The sequence below is a fragment of the Oncorhynchus masou genome, chromosome 6, assembly GCF_036934945.1.
Source record: "Oncorhynchus masou masou isolate Uvic2021 chromosome 6, UVic_Omas_1.1, whole genome shotgun sequence".
In the NCBI taxonomy this organism is placed as follows: domain Eukaryota; kingdom Metazoa; phylum Chordata; class Actinopteri; order Salmoniformes; family Salmonidae; genus Oncorhynchus; species Oncorhynchus masou.
In genome coordinates, this window is record NC_088217.1 from 67139968 (window position 1) to 67161383 (window position 21416).

The following is a 21416-nucleotide window of genomic DNA, read 5'->3' on the forward strand; positions in this document are numbered from 1 at the left end:
CTCGCCATTTGAGTGACAGCTAGCAAGACACACAGACAGTAGAGCGAGATGGCAATGATTATGTGACGTAGCAGGCAATTTTTTTGGACCACTTTTGGCTAGTGTGCACCACATTCAGCACTAGTGGCCGGAAAAAGTATACAAAAGTATCATAGAAATATCTTATAAGATGGTGGTGATTTTGATGGCGTGATTTATCCTCTACAGAGCCTGGATGACGGGAAGCCACAGAAGCCAGTCCAGAAGGCCCCTCTCAGACAGGAAACCAACATGGCTAATTTTTCTTACCGCTTCTCCATGTACAACATCAATGGTAAGACGCACACGCTCAGACCTATATGCCCTACCTACTTCCCATAGAGCATGGTGTCTGTGACCTGCCTGTGTGACCCACGACACCACTGCTTTACTGCTGTGCAAAAGTACCTTTTCAACGGTCACGCTTTCATGAAATCAATATTTTTAGCGTGTGTATACGACAGAAGGTGGATTCACTCTCCCCCCTCCTTACAGAGGCTCTGAACCAGACGACAGAGACCGTAGACCTGGATGCCCTGATGGCTGACCTGTGCTCCATCGAACAGGAGCTCAGCACCATCGGCAAGCCCAACACCGGCACCGCCCGCCAGGCTAAATGTCAGCAGCGAGGCCTGGGGGGTCGCGGTGCCAGTGCCAAGCAGACTGCCAGTGGTGGAGGGGGTAGCAGCGGGGGCAGCACCAGCAGTAGTACCCGGGCGTCACCGGCCTCCACCGTCCGAGGGGGCAGTTCCAACTCCCACGGGCGCCCGTCGGCTTCGAACTTCTCGCTGGACGACATCACGGCCCAGCTGGAGCAGGCGTCGCTCAGCATGGACGAGGCGGCGCACCAGACTTCGTCCTCCTACTCCTCTACCACCCTCCGGCGCCCCTCGGCGGGTTCCTCGCCCTCGCAGCACCGGAGGACGGGTTCGGTGGGCGCGGTCAGTGAACACGAGGCGGGGGGCCACTCCTCAAGGTCCAGCGTTAATTCTGCGTCCGCGTCCAGCATGGACTCTCTGGACATCGACAAGGTGCTGTCTCAGACAGCAGGAGGGGCCGAGCAGGACAGAGAGTCCCAAGGGAGTCCCCAGCCACCACAGGTCCCGGCCAGCACCGAGGTGAGTCACACGCACTCATACCGACACTCCAATCTTCATAACCCTGTCTTCCCTATTATTTCCTAAAAAGTAACTAAGATGTGCCATGAACAGAATGATCCCTTAGTGAAACATTACCGCTGACAGGTTGTTCATCTCTATCCTCTGTCGTCGTCTGTATGAGAGTCAAGCCTGCAAACAAGGCCCAGTTATCTCAGCCTATCAGAGGTCCCTTTTCATGTACAGGCTTTTAGTTTGGTCAGGGTAATGATTGCCGTTAATGGGGCATTGTGGGACTTCCTTTATGCAGACTAAAAGGGTGGGTAGACTATTTGGGTTATGACCGTGAAAGGCTGTTTGGTTAGGGGGGAAGATATACTGCTGCTGTGGTTTGTTTGTTAGAATATGATGAATGGTAGGATGGTGTGTGTGTGTGTGTGTGTGTGCGCCCTCTGGAAACCACCCTCTCTAGTTCCCTGCATGGTGCACTTACACTGCATGCTGTTTTTCAAGTCCTGCTGCATGCCTAATGTGCACCGTACAAGTCATTGTATTACATTAGTTTGCTATCCGCGTAACACACGTTGTTTTGCACGTGTGTGTGTATACACCACCCATTGGAGAGTGTGGTATTTCCAGTACAGTGAGGGAATGCATTGTAAATCCCTGAAGTCTGCATGTGTGATGTGGATTACAATGTATCTCCTGAACCTGTCTGGCTGTCAACTCAACCTGCTTGACTTAGGTACGGGAACTTAGTTTAGGTTTACAAGACGGATAGGAGAAAATATATATATATATATGCCACTTAGCAGAGGCTTTTTTCCAAAGTGACTAACCGTACAGTGCGTGCTTACATCCAGTATGGAGTACGTTGTCACCAATTGAACCCACAGCCTGGCATTGCTAGTGCCACACATGACCACGTATAGACTCAGTATGCGATGGGGAGACTGAAGAAGTGGAAAGTAAAGCCCCCCCCGTCCCCATGCATGTTAACTGTGTGTGTTTGCATCCTCTCTGCACCCATAATGCACCTCCCCGTTTCCCAGCATGCCTCACTACTGCGACGGGCCAATGGTAAGCCGGCCAGACAGCAGCTTGACTTCACCTCACGGGAAGGTGAAGTGGATCTGGACACTGTAAGTGTGTGTGTGTGTGTGTGTGTGTGTGTGTACAGGTGAGTGTCAGCGAGCACCTTCAGCGATCACAGCAGTATCCTCTTTAGAAAGTGTGCCTTTGATAAATTCTCTCTCTTCCCCGTCCACAGCTATCTAGTATGACCACCACGATCAGTGCTCCAACTATTGGACCTCACCTGCTTCCACCCTTTAACCCCCCCCCACCACCACCACCACCCTTCAAAAGCATTTTTTTAATGAGCCATTGAGAATCATTGCCCTGACTGTCTTACCTGTTTCTCTCCTCACCTCTGCGCCACCAAGCACTCCTATCTGGACAGAGAAACGTCCCTCATTCTGAAAAGCATTGCAGGGAAGCCTTCTCACCTGCTGACCAAGGTGACACCTCATTCACTTGCCTGTGCTTGAACCACACCTCTTTTTACCATCTCCCTAAGCTCCTCCCACGGTGCCAACACCCACCCACAATGCTCGATTGACCTGATTGGCTTGTTTCACTTGTATCTCATCCTCCCGGAGCTTTCTTCTCTCGCCTTTCTCCTGCATGCAGCCCCCCCCCCGTTTATCTCTTCCGTTATCCATGTTTTTGTCTTGTTCCTCCCTGTGCTGATGTGTACATTTGATTCTCTGCACTCCTTTTGTCTAGTAGGGGGGAGGGGGGGGGAGAAATGCAGGGCAGGTAACTGGCGCTGCGGCTCAGTACAATTTTACACTCTATCTAACTTCACTGTCATGACAGTATTGACAGACCTGGGTCATGTACACTTATGTGAAATACTTTCAAATGTTCTTGACTTGATTTGCCTGGGACAGTAGTACCGGCATGATCCCGAAAGTGCTAAATCAAGCACGGCTTTTCTTGAGTTAGAATTTGAATGTACTTGGCATGTGTTTGATCCGAATCTGGAGTTTTGGTTATAATAACCCCTTTACATCTGGGCTGCGTTCAGTTGCACTGGGTCTGGAGCATGACGCCGTGCGTCGACTCTGGTTGACATGTGCCCGAGCTTAGAGAAATGGAGCTGGATGTGTGTGTAACGCTGAACGCTCCCTTTTCTATTATGTCTATGATGTGCGAGCCGCTAATGCTATGGTATAAACCGGTGTTCCTCAACCTGCGGTCCACGGGCCGGGTCTGGTCCTTGGGTTGTTGCTCAGCAGTCCCCCAGGCGGTTAGTTGTCTGACACTGATTCTGTCAACTTTCCAGTGCTCGTTTTAATGGAAGTGGTCAACCAGGGAAGAATGGTCGTTTTACGTATTAAAGGAGCTTGCAGCCACCCGGTCCAAAAAAGGTTGAGAAACACTGGTGTCGAGGTTGGTGTCAATTCCACTTCAATTAGATCATAACAGGAAGTTAACAGAGATTCCGATGTTCTTCATTGTTTCTTACAGAATTGCAATAATGTTAGTGGAATTGACCCCAACCCTGTCTGGTATGGTAAGCATTGTTCTGAAACTAACAGGAGCCAAGGCGGTTACATGTTTTCCTCCTCATGGTTGACGTTTTCAGCTTCGTAGCCTTTTGTCAATGATTTTGACCTGACCCGACCCTCCTCTCCAAAGCTAAAGAGAAATAACAAGCCGAGTCATTTATAGGTTTACTGACTGGTCTGGTGCAGTGAAGTGACACTGAGGGAGATTTCCATGAAGAAAATAAAGAGCAGTGTAGAGTATGTTGTTGAAGATATTTGTCCAAATTTGGCCAATTTGCTGGCCTGTTTTATTTGAATGGCCTAATCCTCTTTTAGGGTTGGAAAAGGTCGCTCTCTCCCCCTCTCTGTGCTCCACGATTCCTTCGCTCTCTTTCTCTCTCTCTCTCTCTCTCTCTCTCTCTCTCTCTCTCTCTCTCTCTCTCTCATGTGTGTTTTTATTTATCTGTCATCTTTAGTCTAGAACCCATTCTCCCCTCCCTCCCACAGCTTTTCACAGTAAAGTACATTCTTGGCATTTGTTTGATGGTTGCGTGTCAGATGTCGACTTTGGTGGATTGTAAAAGTTGGCCACTTTCTATCGTGATTTTGATTTTTGCCTTCAAAACGAAAGCAGCTGAGCCAAGTGCTCGTCCTGGGATACACGGAGAGCAGTTGGCGATAGATGCTGTCTTCGAGGGTGAAGTATGGCCATGTACTGTATATCTGTCAATGCTGCAAATTACCACCGTTTTTGCCCGAAATCTATCTCTGTTGTGATGCTCCGACGTTGTTTTAGATGCACAGACCCAGAAGCGTTTGTTTTCGGCGTTCCTTGATTTAGCGCAAACGCTAGCCAAGGCCACCCGACGTATGAAAACATCTGTTATTAAACAATTGGCTCTACTCAAAAGAAGACCCAAAACAAATTCGTCAAGCACTTTTTAAGTTATGCGGAAGGCCTAAATTATCCTAATGTGTATGGGAACGGAATTATGCAGTCATTCTCAGGGGGAGTTTCCTGTATCGCTGCTCATTTGAATATTATGGATGCCAACACTGGAGGATTGTGGGAAGGAGGCGCGCACCTGTGTATGTCTTCTGACATAGTATCTCAAATTCTTAAACACACATACAAACACAAAATTCGTCTGCCCCCGAATTTCATGGCCAGGACCTTGGGGCCATATGATTTAATTGACTAATTATGACGTTGTACTAGTCCAATGTAGCACACGGCTATTTGTTTATGAGCAGTTTTTAAGCCAACCATCTGTCTGTGTTCAGAATGCCATCCAAATGGGTTTAGAGGGAGAGCGAGAGAGTGCCTGAGGTGTTGGTGGCAATGGGAGGTTTTGTATGTCAGTGTTACACTGCTCTTTTACACACACACACACACACACACACACACACACACACACACACACACACAGAGACGGATAGATGTTTCACCACACTATCCCTTCTCCCCTGCTTCATGAGCCAGAATAGAACTACCAAGAACAGAGAGCTGTAGATGGGGAGAGGGAGGGGAACAAGAGACAGGGAGAGGGAGGGGAACAAGAGACAGGGAGAGGGAGGGGAACAAGAGACAGGGAGAGGGAGGGGAACAAGAGACAGGGAGAGGGAGGGGAACAAGAGACAGGGAGAGGGAGGGGAACAAGAGACAGGGAGAGGGAGGGGAACAAGAGACAGGGAGAGGGAGGGGAACAAGAGACAGGGAGAGGAACAAGAGACAGGGAGAGGAACAAGAGACAGGGAGAGGAACAAGAGACAGGGAGAGGAACAAGAGACAGGGAGAGGAACAAGAGACAGGGAGAGGAACAAGAGACAGGGAGAGGAACAAGAGACAGGGAGAGAGCAAGACCGGCTTTTTATAGGCGCAGCAGAAATTCCTTTTTCAGCCTCCATGGAATCCTGTGAAAATGCAGTTGGAGAGTGCTTGCAGTAGAGAAGGAGAGATGTCTACTTACTGAGGAGGATGCAGGAGGCAAAGTGCTGTGGAGGAGGACACGGAGAAGGGGTTTCGCAGTCCTAAAGCTAAATTAAGCGTGACTGGGATTGACTCCATATTTTAATCCTCCATTGGTCCTTTGAACCCTTACACACACACACACACACAGAGATACATACACACACACACACACAGATGCATACACAGACACACACACACACACTCCACACTGAAAGCCTGTCGCTGCGTGTTGCCTTTCTTGCATTACACCGCCACTCATGCAGAAAGGTAGTCTGGGTCATGGAGGGGGTGCCCAGATAAGATGCTTGGACCTTAATACCCCAACCCCTCCTCCAAATAGTCACTACCCTAATACCACTCCCTGTTTACTGTTGTCGGGGGGGGGGCAAAGCTGCTCACAGCTACCCCTGCACTGATTGGATAAGGGGGAAGAGGGTCTGGCGAACGGGTCCCCCTGGTTGGCGAGAGGAGAGCGGGTACACATTGTGATTGGGTGACTGGACAGAGGGGTCCTCTCTGTCGCCAGCCGGTGAAGGGGTTCTCCTGTTTGTGTGGGGATTATGGCTTCGGCGATTGGGCACGCTCCCAGGACTCCGCAGCTGTTCGCGAGAGCGAGGATGGAAGGGGGAGGGGCGTCTCGTCTCTGAGTTAGAGGGGGTTAGTTGTGCTCATCTTGTGCATGCGCGCCAGTGTGTGCGTGTGTCAAGGAGCCTGTAATCTCTCACACACTCCACTCCGGTCTTGCTTTCCTGGCTGTAGCGTGTCAGAGGAGAAGTGAGTGGAAGCAGGTTGAAGTCTCTTTGCGTTGGTCACATTCATTGGTCTCATGGTCCCATTCATCTTGACTCAATTAGGGTCTTGGAAGGAGAAGATCGGGATTTTTGGAATGGTGACGTTCCGACATCGGGGAAAACTATCTATTTTTTTGTGTGGTATCTAGGCTTTCTCTGTGTACTATGTTAAGCGTCTTTGTTTTTTGTTGTTGTTGTTGTTGTTTTGTAGCGGAGGGATCTGACACTTAGGACCGGCTTCATATCTTCCGCAGATTCTTGCCATTTGGGGGATCCTCCACTATTGTGTCCCATCCGCCGTGTGGCGAGACCAAAGGGATTTCCCGCATCTCGGCTTCTGCTCTCGTCGAGAGAAAGAGCGAGAGGGCGATTTAATGGGGAGAGAAGGATGAAAGAGCGGCCATCTTTGAGAGCTTTTTTTTTTCTTCATTTTTTTTTTTTTTTTTACCAATGGAGCATTGGAGCACTGGTGATTTAGGGCTATCTACTGTTGGGTTGGAGTCGGACGTGTTGGGCTGATCTGTGTGTGGGAGGACACGCGCGTTCTGTGTTGTGGTGGCGATACCAGAGATGGAGGTGATGTCGTCTTGCTGGAGGAGCCAGGTAAACGATTCCAGAGCCATTGATGGAATGCACAGTATGTGTACGCTTAAGCATCTTTGTCAATGACTGGTGAGGTGTGAGCGGTTTTGGTCTAAATCTGGCAAAGAGAGTTCAGAGGGCATCAACTGTCTGCCCTGCGACGAGGAGAGAGGTATGGAAAGAGTAGGAGAAGGTGCTTGAGGAGGAGGTTGGCTCAGTATTGAAGGCTCCTGTTGGTTTTTGTGTGTGTGTACGTTTGGCCATTGTGTGTGTGTGTGTGTGTGTGTTAACTGTTGCTCTGTGTCTAGGAGGAGCAGGGGGCCAAAGTGAAGGCCGAGAAGATCCGAGTGGCCCTGGAGAAAATCAAGGAGGCGCAAGTCAAAAAGGTAAGATTCTGACCTCAACCCACGTGCACCCGTATACAGTGTTGTTCTACAGTACGTGCTGTCCGTTCCCACTGTGATTCATAGTTGTGTGTGGTGTGCATTCATGCCCGTGTCTGAGAGGGAGAGCGAGATACAATCAGACATTTTTCACTGGCATCTGTAAGACTCCTTGTCCTTTGGGTTGATATAAACAAGTCTTGTTTTCGTGAACAACTGGAGTCCTTTTGCACTCTGTTCCAGTCAGTGAATTGGTTCTGTGAGCCACACCAGGCACCGGTTTCAGGCCATCGGGCCATTTCACCAGTGTGGGTGAGCTTGAATGAAGTGCAACTGCTCTGAATGAAACGGCTCCATTGAACACAGTGATGTGCTCTTATTCTCCCAGTACATTATGGAGAGAGTAGACCCACCATTTCGGTCCACACTGACTGATTTAAGCCAGCTTCTAGATTAAATTGATCCATTTCAGGAGAAAAATACGCAACATATTAGCATGCAAAGATTGTGCCCTCTTCAAATATGTTGGCATGTAATGTCACTGTAGAAACACGCTGAATCGAAGATGGCCGCTCTTTCATCCTTTTCTTCCCTTTGTCGTCCTCTCGCTCTCTCTCACTGTATGTTAAATGTGTAGAACACAGAAAAATATGACATTTTGTGAATGTTGTTTTGGAACTGTGTGTGTTGTTGAATTTGCTCTATATTACCGTGTTGCAATATAAAATGCAGCAAAGATTGACCGTTGCATTGAAACCGATTCCACCTCCACTTTGCTAGAGGCTAGGATTGTTTTTAGGAGGGCAGGATTTGGACTCATATGATTTTAGAATGGGAGGATTTTTTTGGGGAGGGGTCTATTGAAGCGTTCCAAATGGAACCCTGTTGACTATATAGTGCACTACTTTTGACCAAAAGTAGTACACACTGTATAGGGAATAGGGTGCCGTTTGGGACTAAACCCATGACTGGATGTAGGTCAAACTCAATGGATGCCCATGTCTCGGACACAGCCGCTTTCTGGCTACAGTTTGGTTTAGAGATCTATTTGATTGGCTCTGCTAACTTAGTGATTTGATGTTGCAGTCCCTGTGGGAGAGGATTACTGAGCAGTCCCATGGGTGCTGGCTGTGTTTTTCTCCCTACCATGTCACACATGTTCACAAGCACGTACACACGCAACAACAAATGTTTTATTGTCCCGTATACCGGATAGGGTGCAACCAAATGTGTTGTTTTACAGCGTCAGCCATAGAATTATGGCGCCCCTGGAGCAAATTAGGTTTAATTGCCTTGCTCAAAGGCACATTGTCGGCTCTGGTATTTGAACCAGTAACCTTTTGGTTACTGGCCCACCACTCCAACCGCCTACACTCACTACTGGGGCTAGGGGAGCCCGGATGTGACACAAGGGGATTTTGTCGCAGTGGTATTAAGTCTCTCTGGGGTGCATTCAAAACAGCGCTGGAGACCAGGACTGCAGTAGAACAGGGGCCTGAATTTGTTGAACATTGTTGAACATTGTATACTTTAGACATGTTTTCTAGATGGCAGCAAGGAGACAGGACTAAGTTCAACTGAAGACCGTTTCAATCTTTGGAGCCGTGCCATTTTTAGATCCACTTGGTAAATACACTGGTGTCTGTGTCCAAAACGGCACCCTATTCTCTATACACAGTAGTTGCACTACCTCTGAAAGGCGCTGTTCAAAAGTAATGCACTATATAGGGAATAGGGTGCCATTTCAGATGCAGCCTGTATTTTACCAGCATGTTGTGACACCATACTACACACTGTGGCATAAGGTGCATATCACAGGTTCATATCACATCCTCAATAGTTGTCCTTGGGCCACTGAAACATCCCTCTGAAATTGGTTTCATATCAACAATTATGTTATGAAGTAGCCTGGTCCCCAAATCTGTTTATACTCTTGCTAACCTCGTCCCCAGGCTCCAGTATCTGGTGCATAGAGCCTGGTAACACTGTGCCACAAAGTGGGACTTGAAAGGGATGCGATTTTAAAGTCGAGGCAGGAGAGGGAGCGAGCCTGTTATGGCTGTATTAGACAGGTTAAATCACACCCCTTTCAAGTCCTGTCTGCGCACCGGACCCGTTAACGGGATTCAATTCGACAACATTCTGTGATCGCTATATAAATAGTTATATTAAACATTCATGAAAATACAAGTGTCTCACATGGGTCGAAAGCCTAGAATCTTGCTAATCCAACTGCGTTGTCAGATTTAAAAAAGGATTTACTGCGAAAGAATACAATGTGACTATCTGAGGATAGAGCCCCGTTAAAAAAAACTGTTTCAACCAGCACAGGCGTAACAACATCCCAAATTGCAATAAAATAAATAGTTTACCTTTGACGATCTTCATCTGTTTGCAATCCCAATGCTCATTGTTACACAATGAATGGTCTTTTGTTTGATAAAATCCATTTTTATAGCCTAACACGAAACATTTTGTGAACCGCTTGTGTCGTGAATTCCGTCTCATTCCATTTTCGACGACACATTCGACGTAAATACACACACTAAACGTGACTTTTTCAATCATGTTTGGTTTCACTGCAATCAACTGGTTTGTTTGTAACACAACCAAACCTGGTGGGTCATTTCGCGGGACGTATTGACTGAAAGAAACCGATTTGAAGACAACAAGTAATGACATAATTGTGCACCAATGATATGACCGCTGTTTCGTTGATTGTGACTGTATTTTAAAGTCGAGGGAGCCTGCTATGGCTGTATTAGATGGGACTTGAAAGAGGTGTGATTTAAAGTCGAGGCAGGAGAGGGAGCGAGCCTGTTATGGCTGTATTATTCTTATCGACAGACTCTGTAGCCTCGGTTTTTCTGATGACTGCCTTGCCTGGTTCACCAACTACTTTGCAGACAGCGTTCAGTGTGTCAAATCGGAGGGCATGCTGTCCGGTCCTCTGGCAGTCTCTGTGGGGGTGCCACAGGGTTCAATTCTCGGGCCGACTCTTTTCTCTGTATATATTAATGATGTTGCTCTTGCTGCGGGCGATTCCCTGATCCACCTCAACGCAGACGACACCATTCTGTATACTTCCGGCCCGTCCTTGGACACTGTGCTATCTAACCTCCAAACGAGTTTCAATGCCATACAACACTCCTTCCGTGGCCTCCAACTTCTCTTAAACGCTAGTAAAACCAAATGCATGCTTTTCAACCATTCGCTGCCTGCACCCGCACCCTCGACTAGCATCACCACCCTGGATGGTTCCGTCCTTGAATATGTGGACATCTATAAGTACCTAGGTGTCTGGCTAGACTGTAAACTCTCCTTCCAGACTCATATCAAACATCTCCAATCGAAAATCAAATCTAGAGTCGGCTTTCTATTTCGCAACAAAGCCTCCTTCACTCATGCCGCCAAACTTACCCTAGTAAAACTGACTATCCTACCGATCCTCGACTTCGGCGATGTCATCTACAAAATAGCTTCCAACACTCTACTCAGCAAACTGGATGCAGTTTATCACAGTGCCATCCGTTTTGTTACTAAAGCACCTTATACCACCCACCACTGCGACCTGTATGCTCTAGTCGGCTGGCCCTCGCTACATATTCGTCGCCAGACCCACTGGCGCCAGGTCATCTACAAGTCCATGCTAGGTAAAGCTCCGCCATATCTCAGTTCGCTGGTCACGATGGCAACACCCACCCGTAGCACGCGGTCCAGCAGGTGTATCTCACTGATCATCCCTAAAGCCAACACCTCATTTGGCCGCCTTTCATTCCAGTTCTCTGCTGCATGTGACTGGAACGAATTGCAAAAATCGCTGAAGTTGGAGACTTATCTCCCTCACCTTCTTCAAACATCTGCTATCTGAGCAGCTAACCGATCGCTGCAGCTGTTAATAGTCTATCGGTAAATAGCCCACCCAATTTTACCTACCTCATCCCCATACTGTTTATATGTATTTACTTTTCTGCTCTTTTGCACACCAATATCTCTACCTGTACATGACCATCTGATCATTTATCACTCCAGTGTTAATCTGCAAAATTGTGATTTGCCTACCTCGTGCCTTTTGCACACAATGTATATAGACTCTCTCTTTTCTTCTACTGTTATTGACTTGTTAATTGTTTACTCCATGTGTAACTCTGTTGTCTGTTCACACTGCTTTGCTTTATCTTGGCCAGGTCGCAGTTGCAAATGAGAACTTGTTCTCAACTAGCCTACCTGGTTAAATAAAGGTGAAATAAAAAAATAAATGAAAAATATTAGATGGGACTGTGATAAATGGCAAATCGCCAATTAAAATTAACATATCACATTGACCGTATTGTTTTGGGGAAGCCCAATTTGAGTTGGTGCATATAACGTTTTTGTGTGAACTATTTGTAAGATATGTACTTTCAGATTTTCCAAACTCCTGTCCTTGTTTAAATCACTTCTGCTCCGTGCGCTTTGAAGTCCACAATGCAAGGGGGAGGTTTTAAGGGTTATGCTAGATGGTGATGGACAAATGGATCAGCCAATTAAAACCAACGGTTGTTTAGTCCGCTCCCACCATAGACTTCCAGTCAAGTCCCGTTTTGAGGCGCTGTAAAAACCTGACAGTTCACCCGAGAGGGAGGCAGCTGGTGGACGAGGTTAAGCTCTTGCTGACTTCATTGCCGTCATTCTCAAAGCCAAACATTCGTTATGACAAAGATTTGGCATGATGGCGCAAGCACACTGGCACTCAGGCTAGTGAGAGAACTGTTCTATACGAAGAGCCTGACCGTTCTGCACCTCTTCTTCCTCCTCATCCCTCTTCGTCGTCGTCCTCCAGCTGGTGATCCGGGTGCACATGTCGGACGAGAGCTCCAAGACCATGATGGTGGATGAGAGACAGACTGTCAGACAGGTGCTGGACAGCCTGCTGGACAAGTCCCACTGTGGCTACAGCCCCGACTGGTCACTGGTGGAGACCATCAACGAGCTGCAAATGGGTATGGCAACGATGCTGGGAATATATAGGGCGAGAGTGAGATATTGAGGAGATACAGGGTTATTCTGGGGGAGAGAGAGATATTGAGGAGATACGGGGTTCTACTGAGGGAGAGGGAGATATTGAGGAGATACAGGGTTATACTGGGGTTGAGGGAGATATTGAGGAGATACGGGGTTCTACTGAGGGAGAGGGAGATATTGAGGAGATACAGGGTTATACTGGGGTTGAGGGAGATATTGAGGAGATACAGGGTTATACTGGGGGAGAGTGAGATATTGAGGAGATACAGGGTTATAGTGGGGGAGAGGGAGATATTGAGGAGATACAGGGTTATACTGGGGGAGAGGGAGATATTGAGGAGATACAGGGTTATACTGGGGGAGAAGGAGATATTGAGGAGATACATGGTTATACTGGGGGAGAGGGAGATATTGAGGATGATACTGGGAATATACTGGGGGAGAGGGAGATATTGAGGAGATACAGGGTTATACTGGGGGAGAGGGAGATATTGAGGAGATACAGGGTTATACTGGGGGAGAGGGAGATATTGAGGAGATACAGGGTTATACTGGGGGAGAGGGAGATATTGAGGAGATACAGGGTTATACTGGGGGAGAAGGAGATATTGAGGAGATACATGGTTATACTGGGGGAAAGGGAGATATTGAGGATGATACTGGGAATATACTGGGGGAGAAGGAGATATTGAGGAGATACAGGGTTATACTGGGGGAGAGGGAGATATTGAGGATGATACTGGGAATATACTGGGGGAGAGGGAGATATTGAGGAGATACAGGGTTATACTGGGGGAGAGGGAGATATTGAGGAGATACAGGGTTATACTGGGGGAGAGGGAGATATTGAGGAGATACAGGGTTATACTGGGGGAGAGGGAGATATTGAGGAGATACAGGGTTATACTGGGGGAGAGGGAGATATTGAGGAGATACAGGGTTGTACTGGGGGAGAAGGAGATATTGAGGAGATACATGGTTATACTGGGGGAAAGGGAGATATTGAGGATGATACTGGGAATATACTGGGGGAGAAGGAGATATTGAGGAGATACAGGGTTATACTGGGGGAGAGGGAGATATTGAGGATGATACTGGGAATATACTGGGGGAGAGGGAGATATTGAGGAGATACAGGGTTATACTGGGGGAGAGGGAGATATTGAGGATGATACTGGGAATATACTGGGGGAGAGGGAGATATTGAGGAGATACAGGGTTATACTGGGGGAGAGGGAGATATTGAGGAGATACAGGGTTATACTGGGGGAGAGGGAGATATTGAGGAGATACAGGGTTATACTGGGGGAGAGGGAGATATTGAGGAGATACAGGGTTATACTGGGGGAGAGGGAGATATTGAGGAGATACAGGGTTATACTGGGGTTGAGGGAGATATTGAGGAGATACAGGGTTATACTGGGGGAGAGGGAGATATTGAGGAGATACAGGGTTATACTGGGGGAGAGGGAGATATTGAGGAGATACAGGGTTATACTGGGGGAGAGGGAGATATTGAGGAGATACAGGGTTATACTGGGGGAGAAGGAGATATTGAGGAGATACATGGTTATACTGGGGGAGAGGGAGATATTGAGGATGATACTGGGAATATACTGGGGGAGAGGGAGATATTGAGGAGATACAGGGTTATACTGGGGGAGAGGGAGATATTGAGGATGATACTGGGAATATACTGGGGGAGAGGGAGATATTGAGGAGATACAGGGTTATACTGGGGGAGAGGGAGATATTGAGGAGATACAGGGTTATACTGGGGGAGAGGGAGATATTGAGGAGATACAGGGTTATACTGGGGGAGAGGGAGATATTGAGGAGATACAGGGTTATACTGGGGGAGAAGGAGATATTGAGGAGATACATGGTTATACTGGGGAAAAGGGAGATATTGAGGAGATACAGGGTTATACTGGGGGAGAGGGAGATATTGAGGAGATACAGGGTTATACTGGGGGAGAGGGAGATATTGAGGATGATACTGGGAATATACTGGGGGAGAGGGAGATATTGAGGAGATACAGGGTTATACTGGGGGAGAAGGAGATATTGAGGAGATACAGGGTTATACTGGGGGAGAGGGAGATATTGAGGATGATACTGGGAATATACTGGGGGAGAGGGAGATATTGAGGAGATACAGGGTTATACTGGGGGAGAGGGAGATATTGAGGAGATACAGGGTTATACTGGGGGAGAGGGAGATATTGAGGAGATACAGGGTTATACTGGGGGAGAGGGAGATATTGAGGAGATACAGGGTTATACTGGGGGAGAGTGAGATATTGAGGATGATACTGGGAATATACTGGGGTTGAGGGAGACATTGAGGATGATACTGGGAATATACTGGGGTTGAGGGAGACATTGAGGAGATACAGGGTTTTAGTGGGAGAGAGGGAGATATTGAGGAGATACAGGGTTATACTGGGGGAGAGGGAGATATTGAGGAGATACAGGGTTATACTGGGGGAGAAGGAGATTTTGAGGAGATACAGGGTTATACTGGGGGAGAGGGAGATACTGGGGGAGAGGGAGATATTGAGGAGATGCAGGGTTATACTGGAGTTGAGTGAGATTGAGGATGATACTGGGAATATACTGGAGGAGAGTGAAATACTGGTGGAAACTTGGGGCGGAATATTGGGAGAGAGTGCGGCGTACTGAGCCAATGTGGACACTCGGACAGTGTCAACTTGTAGTGTTGTCTAGGTAGTAGCTGGTGTTGTAACCGTTTGTGTTTTCAAGACTGTCCGTGAATGTCTCTGCAGCTGTTCATCTGTCTGTGATGGAGTGAGTCAGGGACGGGCGCCCAGCCTTTCTAATGCTAGAGGAAGCACTCTTGGTAGGTGCAGGCAGCGTGGTTATTTAGGCTGCTATAAAAAGCACTCATGGTAGGTGCAGGCTACATGGTTATTTCGGCTGCTTGAGGAAGCACTCGTGGTAGGTGCAGGCAGCGTGGTTTTTTAGGCTGCTAGAGGAAGCACCCGTGGTAGGTGCAGGCTACATGGTTATTTAGGCTGCTTAGAGGAAGCACTCGTGGAAGGTGCAGGCTACATGGTTATTTAAGCTGCTAGAGGAAGCACTCGTGGTAGGTGCAGGCAGCGTGGTTATTTAGTCTGCTAGAGGAAGCACTCGTGGTAGGTGCAGGCTACATGGTTATTTAGGTTGCTTAGAGGAAGCACTCGTGGAAGGTGCAGGCTACATGGTTATTTAAGCTGCTAGAGGAAGCACTCGTGGTAGGTGCAGGCTACATGGTTATTTAGGCTGCTTAGAGGAAGCACTCGTGGAAGGTGCAGGCAGCATGGTTATTTAGGCTGCTTAGAGGAAGCACTCGTGGAAGGTGCAGGCTACATGGTTATTTAAGCTGCTAGAGGAAGCACTCGTGGTAGGTGCAGGCAGCGTGGTTATTTAGGCTGCTAGAGGAAGCACTCGTGGTAGGTGCAGGCTACATGGTTATTTAGGCTGCTAGAGGAAGCACTTGCGGTAGGTGCAGGCAGCATGGTTATTTAGGCTGCTTAGAGAAAGCACTCGCGGTAGGTGCAGGCAGCATGGTTATTTAGGCTGCTTAGAGGAAGCACTCGTGGTAGGTGCAGGCAGCATGGTTATTTAGGCTGCTAGAGGAAACACTCGTGGTAGGTGCAGGCTACATGGTTATTTAGGCTGCTTAGAGGAAACACTCGTAGTAGGTGCAGGCTACATGGTTATTTAGGCTGCTAGAGGAAACACTCGCGGTAGGTGCAGGCAGCATGGTTATTTAGGCTGCTTAGAGGAAACACTCGTGGAAGGTGCAGGCTACATGGTTATTTAGGCTGCTAGAGGAAACACTCGCGGTAGGTGCAGGCAGCATGGTTATTTAGGCTGCTAGAGGAAACACTCGTGGAAGGTGCAGGCAGCATGGTTATTTAGTCTGCGTCACACATGGCACCCTTTCCCTTCTATAGTGCACTACCTTTGACCATGGATTGAACCATGTTTCACACACACTCCCTCGCTCTTTCTCTGTCCTCAGAGCGGATCTTTGAGGACCATGAGAACTTGGTGGAGAACCTACTGAATTGGACCAGAGACAGCCATAACAAACTGATGTTCATCGAGCGCATCGAGAAATATGCTCTCTTCAAGAACCCCCAGGTAAGACCTTGGAACTAGGAAAACCCCTTCCAATGTGTTGTGTGTACACTACTCACACAGCTTTAGTGTAGAGTACACACACACACATTTCTTATGCATGCTAAGAGCCCTTGAGAGTGCGTGTGTTTAAGTAGTAGGTTGTGACTGAGTAATGCATTGGACATGAGAAGGCTAGGCGAGAAGGCTAGGCGAGAAGGCTAGGCGAGAAGGCTAGGCGAGTCAGCTCGCCTGGAGGAGTGTGTGATCTGCTGTTTTCAACTGGTGTCTATTTCTCCTTTGCTTTCCTCTTGTTTCTCTTTCTCCTTCTCTCTATTTTCCCCGCTTACTCACAGAACTACTTGTTGGGGAGGAAGGAGACCTCTGAAATGGCCGATAGGAATAAAGAGGCCCTACTAGAGGTGAGACACACATACATGCGCGCACACACACACACACACACACACACGGTCTCTCCCACACTACCACACGCGCCTCTCTCGCGCTCTTTAGATTACACTAATAACGATGATGTGTTTGTGCAGGAGTGTTTCTGTGGCAGCTCAGTGTCAGTACCAGAAATAGAGGGAATCCTCTGGCTGAAGGATGATGGGAAGAAGTCGTGGAAGAAGCGATACTTCCTGCTGCGCGCATCAGGAATCTACTACGTCCCGAAAAGCAAAGCTAAGGTTATTTTAGCCACCCACTGAATACGCCAATCGAACTGCTGATGTAAAAAGGGCTTTCTAAAATACATTTGATTGATTGATTGGATTGTGTGTGTGTGTTGTCCCTGATTGTGTGTATTGGGGGTTCACATGTTCATGAGAAACAGATCCACCCCATCTCTCTGGTATTTCCTGTTTCTGGATATGATGACACAGGACTCCACAGGGATCGACCGAGCATGTGCCTCTTCTCTTATTGCATCATGGGTCATTGGTTGCTCCCAGAGACCAATATTTCTCAACCGCAAATCAAATCAAAGTTTTTGTTTGTCACGTGCGCCGAATACAACAGGTGTAGACCTTACAGTGAAATGCTTACTTACAGGCTCTAACCAATAGTGTGGAAAAAAAGGCGTGTGTGTGTAGGTAAGTAAAGAAATAAATAAAACAACAGTAAAAAGACATTTAGAAAAAAGAGTAGCAAGGCTATATACAGACACCGGTTAGTCAGGCTTATTGAGGTAGTATGTACATGTGGGTATGGTTAAAGTGACTATGCATATATGATGAGCAGAGAGTAGCAGTAGAGTAAAAGAGGGGTTGGCGGGTGGCAGGACACAATGCAGATAGCCCGGTTAGCCAATGTGCGGGAGCACTGGTTGGTTGGGCCAATTGAGGTAGTATGTACAAGAATATATAGTTAAAGTGACTGCATATAAGATAAACAGAGAGTAGCAGCAGCGTAAAAGAGGGGTGGGGGGGCACACAATGCAAATAGTCCGGGTAACCATTTGGTTACCTGTTCAGGAGTCTTATGGCTTGGGGGTAAAACTGTTGAGAAGCCTTTTTATCCTAGACTTGGCACTCCGGTACCGCTTGCCATGCGGTAGTAGAGGTAACAGTCTATGACTGGGGTGGCTGGGGTCTTTGACCATTTTTAGGACCTTCCTCTGACACCGCCTGGTGTAAAGGTCCTGGATGGCAGGCAGCTTTGTCCCAGTGATGTACTGGGCCTTATGCACTACCCTCTGAAGTGCCTCGCGGTTGGAGGCCGAGCAATTGCCGTACCAGGCAGTGATGCAATTGCCCTACCAGTCAGGATGCTCTCGATGTTGCAGCTGTAGAACCTTTTGAGGATCTCAGGACCCATGCCAAATCTTTTTAGTTTCCTGAGGAGGAATAGGCTTTGTCGTACCCTCTTCACGAGTGTGTTTGGACCATTCTAGTTTGTTGTTGATGTGGACACCAAGGAATTTGAAGCTATTAACCTGCTCCACTACAGCCCAGTTGACGAGAATGGGGACATGCTCTGTGCTCCTTTTCCTGTAGTCCACAATCATCTCCTTAGTTTTGGTTACTTTGAGGGATAGGTTGTTATTCTGGCACCACCCGGCCAGGTCTCTGGCCTCCTCCCTATAGGCTGTCTCGTCATTGTCGGTGATCAGGCCTACTGTTTGTCGTCTGCAAACTTAATGATGGTGTTGGAGTCGTGCCTGGCCATGCAGTCGTGGGTGAACAGAGAGTACAGGAGGGGACTGAGCATGCATCCCTGGGGAGCTCCAGTGTTGAGGATCAGCGTGGCAGATGTGTTGCTACCTACCCTCACCACCTGGGGGCAGCCCGTCAGGAAGTCCAGGATCCAGTTGCAGAGGGGGGTGTTTAGTCCCAGATTCCTTAGCTTAGTGATGAGCTTTGAGGGTACTATGGTGTTGAACGCTGAACTGTAGTCGATGAATAGCATTCTCACATAGGTGTTTCTTTTGTCCAGGTGGGAAAGGGCAGTGTGGAGTGCAATAGAGATTGCATCATCTGTGGATCTGTTTGTGGCGGTATGCAAATTGGAGTGGATCTAGGGTTTCTGGGATAATGGTGTTGATGTGAGCCATTACCAGCCTTTCAAAGCACTTCATGGCTACAGATGTGAGTGCTATGGGTGTGTAGTCATTTAGGCAGGTTGCCTTTGTGTACTTGGGCACAGGGACTGCGGTGGTCTGCTTGAAGCATGTTGGTATTACAGACTCAATCAGGGACATGTTGAAAATGTCAGTGAAGACACATGCCAGTTGTTCAGGATATGCCCGGAGCACACGTTCTGGTAATCCGTCTGGCCCCGCAGCCTTGTGTATGTTGACCTGTTTAAAGGTCTTACTCACGTCGGCTACGGAGAGCGGGATCACACAGTCGTCCGGAACAGCTGATGATCTCATGCATGCCTCAGTGTTGCTTGCCTCGAAGTGATTTAGCTCGTCTGGTAGGCTCGTGTCACTGGGCAGCTCGCGGCTGTGCTTCCCTTTGTAGGCTGTAATGGTTTGCAAGCCCTGCCATATCCGACGAGCTTCGGAGCCGATGTAGTATGATTCAATCTTAGCCCTGTATTGATGCTTTGCCACTGTTTGATGGTTCGTCGCAGTGCATAGCGGGATTTCTTGTAAGCTTCCGGGTTAGAGTCCCGCACCTTGAAAGTGGCAGCCCAACCCTTTAGCTCAGTGCGAATGTTGCCTGTTATCCATGGCTTCTGATCGGGGTATGTACGTACAGTCACTGTGGGGACGACGTCCTCCATGCACTTATTGATAAAGCCAGTGACTGATGTGGTGTATTCCTCAATGTCATCGGAAGAATCCCGGAACATGTTCCAGTCTGTGATAGCAAAACAGTCCTGTAGTTTAGCATCTGCTTCATCTGACCATTTTTTTATAGACCGAGTCACTGGTGCTTCCTGCTTTAATTTTTGCTTATAAGCAGGAATCAGGAGGAAAGAGTTGTGGTCGGATTTACCAAATGGAGGGCGAGGGAGAGCTTTGTACGCATCTTTGTGTGTGGAGTACAGGTGATCTAGAATTTGTTTCCCTCTGGTTGCACATTTAACATGTTGATAGAGATTTGGTAGAACTGATTTAGCCCCATGTTGAGTGTGTGTATGCTTTAGCTTTTAGCCCAGGGTTGTGTTCAGAGGCCATGAAACGGAAGTAAACCTTGGACTTGTTTTTTTCAAAATGTTTTCCCATTTTGAGGTTAGGTTAGAACCTTAATTTTTGCCCCACTCCCACACCGTTTCCATTTTCTTGTCCTCTCTGATTATCCCATCGGTTGTCTCCTTTAAAAAAAAATGTATATACAATGCCACCCTGTGATGTTAATTCTGCAATGAGTGAACCAGTAATCTGATAAGATTTGTCACGTTGTTGGCCAAACAGTGAGTATTTCAACCTCGACTTGAATGAATACCGTATCAAACCAGTTTGGCCTCTAGGCATGGGCCTCTGTCGGTCTGTAACCAGTATCATATTATCAATTATATGTCAATATGTCTCTACTCACTCTCCTCTCTCTCCCTGTAGACTTCTCTAGTCTAAAGCCTCAGACAATTTATTTAAAGTTTTGCAAAAATTGGCCGAGCTTTTATCTTACTGCTGTTGAGTTGTAATAGTAGAAGGCACACGGAGTATTTAGATTTGGTAGTATTTGGTAGTACATGGGCAGTTTTCCTCCTGTCATTCACTGACAGACCTACAGAGCTGTTTAACCTGTCAAGAAATGTCCAGTTATTCAACTGTCCCATGTTCGCTAGGTAGGTAAGTTAGGCTAACCAGCTATCTAAATCTTGTAGTTTTCATGGCCAGATTACATGCCCAGGGGCCTCGACCCCAAGGGAGCCCCCATTTTTTGATTTTGTTTAGACACTCCGGTATCATATCAACACACAAGACATGGCTAAATGTGTTGAATTGCAAGAAATTAGCTTTGAAACTATGAAATGTTATCTCTGCCCAATGACAAAATGTGTAGAATTTCAGGAAATGACCTTTAAAACTGCAAAAGAGTGGTGACAGTTTGGGGTTGTAAGGTTGACGTTTGTTACTATGCAGATAAACAACAATATCCATCCGGACCTTCTGTCACCAGGAAATTGTGGGACCGGACCTTCTCAAAGAGTATTTGATTACCCATGCAATATATGATATAATCAATCATATATGAATCCTGTCTCTCCCTCCATATAGGCCTCCAGGGACCTGGTATGCTTTCTACAGCTGGACCACGTTAATGTGTACTACGGCCAGGACTACCGCAGCAAGTACAAGGCCCCCACAGACTACTGCCTGGCCCTTAAGGTAAGATAACCCCCCCCCGTTCACCTAATGGTGCACTCCACTTCTGCTCCTTGTGGAGAATTGATTAGGAACATGGGCTAACTCATTTTTAGACAAGGGGTGG

The 21416-nt window shown here is 47.6% G+C and overlaps 1 protein-coding gene across 1 annotated transcript in view; it reads left to right on the forward strand.

Annotated features, from left to right (window-relative positions):
• Positions 1–21416, forward strand: part of LOC135541666 (ras-associated and pleckstrin homology domains-containing protein 1-like) — a 73261-nt gene that overhangs the window by 37880 nt on the left and 13965 nt on the right. The window contains exons 4-12 of the mRNA XM_064967983.1: positions 208–313; positions 514–1136; positions 2561–2635; positions 7324–7401; positions 12221–12380; positions 16433–16554; positions 16887–16952; positions 17076–17219; positions 21203–21313. Coding sequence (XP_064824055.1) covers positions 208–313; positions 514–1136; positions 2561–2635; positions 7324–7401; positions 12221–12380; positions 16433–16554; positions 16887–16952; positions 17076–17219; positions 21203–21313 — 1485 coding nt within the window. The remainder of the gene's footprint in view (positions 1–207; positions 314–513; positions 1137–2560; positions 2636–7323; positions 7402–12220; positions 12381–16432; positions 16555–16886; positions 16953–17075; positions 17220–21202; positions 21314–21416) is intronic.